Below are 6,778 nucleotides of genomic sequence, written 5' to 3'. Positions count from 1 at the left end.
ATAACAGCAACGATGAAACTTGCGAGTACATTGAAAAAAGATGACTTCAATGTTGTGTTTTTGTGTCTAGTATTTTTCCTGTTCTACCCTCCCCCCTGTTTTCTCTCCTTCCTCTTTGTTTGCTTGATCTGCTTGATCCTCTCCGAGATGCCTTGTCTCCTCCCAGCGACAGCTGCTGCTCTGTGAGTGGCTGGCTGGGGCGGAGGTGGGACTTGTTGGCTGTTTTTCTAGTTGCGGGGTGAACATAGTCGTCAGTTTCGGTAACAGCCAGTCACAGCGGGCGACGGAGACGTTGTCTAAAAACGTTTTAAGCAGCTTTTATGGCTACATAAGTAGCCTTTTTTTTATTACATATACAAACACGGAGAATATCCAGCCCGGTGGAGTTTTACAATTTGTCCTACGACAAGGAATAGAAAGGGGAATAAGGGATTTTGTCCCTGGCTCTGTCCTTCCTGTTCAGCCCTTTGTTTTTCAGTGTATCGCTCGAACAGGCGACCAGCAGCGCCCCCCTGTGAGCCCGCAGAGCAGCGCCGAGGATAGGGAGCCAGGCGAGCGGCCGAGTTTCTTGCCTCCCGTGCGACGTGGGTCCACCCAGCTCAGCTGTCCGATGCGGAGTGAGGATGAGTCCCGCTCTGGAAGCCCTCATGCAGGCGGACGGGACTCCTTATCCCGGAAAAGGGGTGATGCTTGAGCCCTTCGTGCACCAGGTGGGAGGCCACTCCTGTGTGCTACGATTTGGGGAGCAGACAATCTGCAAGCCCCTCATACCCCGAGAGCACCAGTTCTACAAGAGCCTCCCCCCAGAGATGAGGAAGTTCACCCCTCAGTATAAAGGTAAGACCCCCCCCCCCCATCTCCCCTCCATCCTGGACGTGGAGGAAATATCAGCTGTCACAACAGAGCATGAGTGATGCTGTGGTGTCCAGCATTAATCCTTTTCTTTCCTCTTCTTCATCGTTGTGCTAATTGTTTGTAATATATGCTGTTCTCTTGGCTGCATTTAATATTACAAATGGCAAAAAAAAAAAAAAAAAAAATGCATCTATTTAGATCTTGAGGAGACAATTATGTTTTAGGCAAAGGGTGGTGATTGGTTGTTGCATAGGCTTGAAGAACATGGCGTTCACATCAACACGCTGGGAAATATATTTTGATATTTATAGATAGATCTCATTCCTGTTCCCACACATTGTAACTTGTGTACAGTGTCGTTGGTGTTGGAGCAGTTGGCAGGCACTGCATCCAGTTTTCTGGATGTGACCCTCATGTTGGAGGGTGGGTTTCAGGTAGCATCTAAGCTGAGGCCTGACTTCCTGCCAAGAGGATGAGTAGCCAGGGGTCTTTTAAGTACCGTGCCTGGCTTTAAAGAAGGCTGTGGTTTCAGGATGAGGTAGAGTTCAACAGAGATGAATAAAAAATAAATGGGACACATCACCAAGGGAGTAATTCACAAGTCAGCCGAGGAGATTTCAAGGTCTGGTTTCAGGTCCATCACAGAAACATGATTACAAATACACATTTTCATCTACACACACTTTTAATGGGAATATTAGATTCCCTGGATGCATCCAGACCTTCAGTCTGGTACAGTTTCACCCATAGACAATGACACCTAGTACATGCTGGTGCACACGTTTTTAGACGCCCTTATGACGGAGGTAAGACACACGCAGTGGTGTCTGACTTCTCAGTTATGCATCGTGGGACTATAAAAAGATCCAGGATGAGGATTGGGATTTGGGGAGCAGATAGTAGAGGACTCCTGAGGCCTTTGAATGCTCCACACGACTGGTATTCCTCTGTCTCAAAGAAAAAACATGCATTGGACGCCTTGCCGTGGCCTGTCACTGGAATAAAGTTGAAATTTATACTCAATGAATGCACAAAATATTGGGAACACAATTTAGGGGTGTACTGTTAAGCTTAGAGACACCAGGAGAATGATTGTAGCATTATCTGTATTCACTGTAAATCATGATGGTCATTTGGATGATTTTAATCCGGAAATAGGATTGGACAGCCACAACTTCAGAGCCTAATAAAACAGTAGTGATTGATAACGATCTGCAACAATGCCAAACTACTGCTAGTATATTATTGTCAATTTATGCTGTTAAGCTGTAAATATTTTAAGTGATGCACATTTATCAGTGATTTATGAGCCTTTCTATCGAATTAAGTCAGGGTGACTCATAAATTCCCACACTTGGCTGTGGTGGTGTGATGACAATGCAGCTCTGAGCAGACACCACAGTCCGTCAGGACTGGCTTTAGAGGCGGGGCTTCCTGCCTGAGATGATGTCAGTGCACATGACATCAGAGAGGCCTCGGGCTGCAGAAGAAATATGGATGCATGGTCCTGAGGCCTGACATTTTGCATGGGAAAACACCACAGTGGGTTTTTTTTTTGTTTTTTTTGTAAATGTCAGCTCTTGTGGTGAGGTTGTTCCCACTGTAAGCTTGTCATGTATTCCTTGTTATTCTGTGGCTGTTGTAATGTGACCACTCCTGCTTTTACTTGTATTGCTGGATGCAGCGTACCATGTATCACGTCGGTTGTTGTCTGCCACTTTCCTCTTGATCTATTTCAACCACATCACTTCTTCCGTCAGTGGTTTATCTGTATCAGCCACTGCAGCTGTGATGTTTATTCTCAGTGCATCACCTCCCCCACGCTGTGATACACAGGCCCTTCTATGGCCTTTTACTAGGGGCCCAGGGGGGGTCTACAGGGGTGCCTGTTTGTGGATCACGTCATGAATTAGTATTGGCATTAAGGTACACTGTGTGTCTTTAATGATTAAGAGGATTCTAGAAACAAATGTTAGCCCCATTTCCGCCTTTCTGGTTTGTGTTGGTAAAATTGTGTTGATTAAAAAAAAAAAACGACCTCAGGATGTATTTTCAAGCAATTCACAACTTTTATTGTTTAATTTAAGTTGGTTGTGGACTATGTGGACTGAATCATTGCATATTAATACACTGTGAGTCTTCACTGTGGCCTGTTCTGTTGCTGTTCCATGTGTGTTTCTGTATGTGGAAAGAGAGAGCTGTATTTCATTTTCTTATGACATTGCTGAAGGCATGAAACTCTGTATTGTGAGTTATTGTGTGTTTTTCATAAGGATGTTTGACAGTTGCTTAATAAATGACCTGCTCAATTTCACACATTTAAACCTTTTGTGGTATTTTGTGTCTCCCGTGTTCTGATTGAGTGATGTAAACACACTGTTTGTGTTCTGACATCTGCTGCTGATGATGTAAAATGCTCTGTCTGTTAATGTCCTGCTTTCCTCTTTCATCACTTCTTTTCACATCCACTTTCTGTGTCTGTGTCTGTGTGTGTGTGTGTGTGTGTGTGTGTGTGTGTGTGTGTGTCTGTATTCATGTGGACATATAATCAGACCATCTGAATGTGTCAAAATCTTCAATGGAAATTTATTTTAAGATGTTAACATGGACATATATATGGAAAGTGTTGTCTTGGCAGTTTATTGAGGAAATCACTACCAAACAAATATTAATAACCGCTCTCTGTCTCTCCTCTCTCAGGTGTAGTGTCAGTCAGTTTTGAGGAGGATGAGGAAGGGAACCTGTGCCTCATTGCCTACCCCCTCCACAGTGAATCAGGGGACCTGGAAAACAAAGATCCCTCAGCAGACTGCGAGCCCAAGAGCAAGATGCTGAAGTGGAGCAACAAGAAGCAGTCCTCTTTGCTTCTGGAGAACGACAACTACAGCAAAGACAGAGCTCGACACAGTCGTAAAGAAGACAAGATCATGAGGTGAAGATGCTTGCCCTAGCACCCTCATGCGTCTGCAGACTACAAGACACGTCATTGATAAGTTCTGTAACACTAAAGTTATAAATTTGTCTGTTTTGTCACCTTTGCAGTTATAATCGTGATGAGGTGGTGGTGCAGCAGCAGCAGCAGCAGCAGGCAGAGGTTCTCTACTTCAGCCTGGAGAAAGGCAACGTGGTGCCACAGATCAAACACAACCCCTGGAGTCTCAAATGTCACCAGCAGCACTTACAGAGGATGAAGGAGAATGCTAAGCACCGCAATCAATACAGTATCCTTTCATGAATGAACAGCAGTTACCATGCGTCTCAATGTGCAGTGAAGCGCACAGTGATAAATGGATCTTGGTTATTAAAAGCTTGCATATACCATGTTAGTTTATAGGGCTTTGTTGTTGATCCTTGACCCCTTTCACAGAATTTATCCTTTTGGAGAACCTGACATGGCGCTATACAGTACCATGTGTCTTAGACTTGAAGATGGGAACTCGGCAGCATGGGGATGATGCATCAGAGGAGAAGAAAGCCAATCAGATCCGCAAGTGTCAACAGAGCACTTCAGCCTCTATTGGAGTGCGACTTTGTGGCATGCAGGTATGGTAGAGATGCAACCCGGCTCCTCTACATTTGAGTTCTCTTGTGGTGGTTACACTGTGAATGGGGAGCTGTAATACTCATGTTTCTGTGTGACTCCTGCAGGTATACCAGTCAGACTCAGGCCAGCTGATGTTCATGAATAAGTACCACGGCCGCAAGCTGACCCTCGCAGGTTTCAAGGAGGCCCTCTACCAGTTCTTCCACAATGGGCGTCGCCTGCGTCGAGAGCTTCTGTCCCCGGTGTTGCGCAGACTCCGCGAAATGCAAGCTGCCCTGGAGGCCTGCGAGTCCTACCGCTTCTACTCTAGCTCCCTGCTCATCATCTATGATGGAGATCCCCCCAGGACTCCCACAAGACCAAGACACCGTGGTGGGGAGGAAGGTGATGAGGATGAGCCTTCAGATGAAGAGGAGGAGGAGGAGGAAGAGGAAGATGAGGAGGAGGAGGAAGAGGAGGGGGCATTTGGCTTCCCTCGTTCCTCCTCAGCAGGTGGCAGCACCAGTGTGGCCGCAGCGAGCAGTAACGGTGGCAGTAGTCGCTCCTCCCACAGCACAGGAGAGGCCAGCAGCCCCGTGGTGGACGTGCGCATGATTGACTTTGCCCACACCACCTGTCGGCACTATGGAGAAGACAGTGTAGTGCATGAAGGCCAGGACAGTGGTTTCATCTTTGGCCTCCAGAACCTGATTACTATCATTTCCCAGCTGGAGGATCACAGTACTGACTGAAGCTGCAATGGAGCCAACATGGTCTGAATTTCTAGCCTGGGATGAGGCTCGCTGAGCTGAAACCTTGCTACTCCAAGGTGCATCGTCCTTACGCCTACATGGGGGTCTGACCCTCCTCTGCTTGGAGGGAACCTCAGACACCTCAGGGTCAGGGGAGAGTCTGTGTGGTCGTTGTGCACTCTCCCTTACCTGCCAGAGGACAGGGCTGCCTGTGCCCTTACTTGCACTTTTCTCTTTCTGAGACTGCTCCTTTCTTTGTTATTCATGGTAGGAGAAATGTTGTGACGAGACAGAGGTCTCTTCAGAAACACCAGGACTCCTGTAGCATCCAAGGACTCTCCTCCTCTGGTACAGACAAGTTTTCTTTATTGTTAAATTCTCTCTGAGAGAGAAAGAGTGAGGCAGAGACAATTGAAGCTCAAGTGTAGTTCTAGGAGCCTGACGTGGTGCTTTACCTGTGTTATAACATGACAAGTTTTTTTTGGATGAAGTGTGGACTGCCAGTCCCCAACAGCACAGAAACGTATTAGTGGGGAAAATGACTGTACACGCTGACCTTGGCTGGCTAGGTCAGCAGCCTTGTAGCAATTGACAACTTAAGCTTCTGATAAGGACGTTTTGTGTTTATATTGGTGTCTCTTAACAAACATGCTTTGTGTGTCCATTGGGCACTTGGATTTACACATTTTGGTGGAAGAACAAGATTATTTAGGTCTAGAAGAAGGGATTTGCCTTTTTTCAACAGTTGTTCTGCCCTGTACTTTTTTGCCTATAAACAGAGGACATTTTGAAAAGGGGATTGCAAAGGGGATATTATCCTTGTTTTGTCACTGTCTTTGTTTTCATCTGATTTTCTCCTCTTCATTCCGGAAACTTTGACTAAACAAAGAGAATATATTGATTAAAAACACTAGTTATAAAGACTATATAGAGACTATTTATTTGAAAGGATTGTTTAAAAATTAAAAAAACAGTGGAAACAAGTACATTCCATATTACCACTATAAATGTTCTGATACCAACTTTGATTTATTTTGTTATTGCAAGAGCTGATACCTCTCTTGTATACCTGTGTGTTAACAGTGTCTTGGATAATAAAGGCATTCATTTGTGGTAAAAAAAAAAAAAAAAAATATGGTCCATGTTCATTTATGTTCATTTACAGTATTGTGTGTGTGTGTGTGTGTGTGTGTGTGTGTGTGTGTGTGTGTGTGTGTGTGTGAGAGAGAGAGAGAGAGATGCATTTTTACTGGGCAGGAAGTAGTGGGGAGGGTGAAATGAAATGTGAGTAGATCTTTGACTGCAGTTGTAGATTGTAGCTTTAACAAAATCATACAATTCTGTGGGGCACATGAGTCATTCTTTCAATAATTAGTAAATCATAAGAAAATATTGACATTTGACCATGACCTAATCATCCTTCACCTCACACAGTGCAAACAACTCCAAAATCATAATTATACATGGATGTGATGAATGAAAATCTGAACATTTTATATGGAAAATTGAACTGATAAGTGTTACATGGACTCTCTTCAACTGATACAAAGTGATGGACAGCCCCTTCAGTTAGCAAAGAGACAATGTCTAAATAAATTAAGGTGTCTCTGGAAGCAAAAACGTGTTCCAGTAGTTATTTGGGTAAATA

General features: G+C 44.7%; 1 protein-coding gene across 1 annotated transcript; it reads left to right on the top strand.

Moving 5' to 3' along the window:
- The first annotated feature begins 251 nt into the window (after nt 1-251).
- On the top strand, nt 252-6,113 carry ip6k2b (inositol hexakisphosphate kinase 2b). Its single transcript, XM_071494144.1, has 5 exons — nt 252-837; nt 3,556-3,787; nt 3,898-4,076; nt 4,223-4,398; nt 4,504-6,113. Exons 1-5 carry the CDS (start codon nt 624-626, stop codon nt 5,128-5,130), a joined length of 1,428 nt encoding a protein of 475 aa, XP_071350245.1. The 5' UTR covers nt 252-623; the 3' UTR covers nt 5,131-6,113.
- The last annotated feature ends 665 nt before the right edge of the window (nt 6,114-6,778 follow it).

This window comes from Trachinotus anak, unplaced genomic scaffold (assembly GCF_046630095.1).
Source record: "Trachinotus anak isolate AG129_WGS33_773 ecotype Australia unplaced genomic scaffold, CSIRO_AGI_Tana_v1 ptg000013l, whole genome shotgun sequence".
Lineage (NCBI taxonomy): Eukaryota > Metazoa > Chordata > Actinopteri > Carangiformes > Carangidae > Trachinotus > Trachinotus anak.
This window is presented reverse-complemented; position numbering and strand designations above follow the sequence as displayed.

Bases quoted from the DNA above. Each gene is read 5' to 3' on its own strand.
- ip6k2b (XM_071494144.1), top strand. From the start codon at position 624: ATGAGTCCCGCTCTGGAAGCCCTCATGCAGGCGGACGGGACTCCTTAT. The intron at 838-3,555 runs GTAAGACCCCCC...CTCCTCTCTCAG, and splicing joins GTTCACCCCTCAGTATAAAG to GTGTAGTGTCAGTCAGTTTT. The intron at 4,077-4,222 runs GTATCCTTTCAT...CCCCTTTCACAG, and splicing joins TAAGCACCGCAATCAATACA to AATTTATCCTTTTGGAGAAC.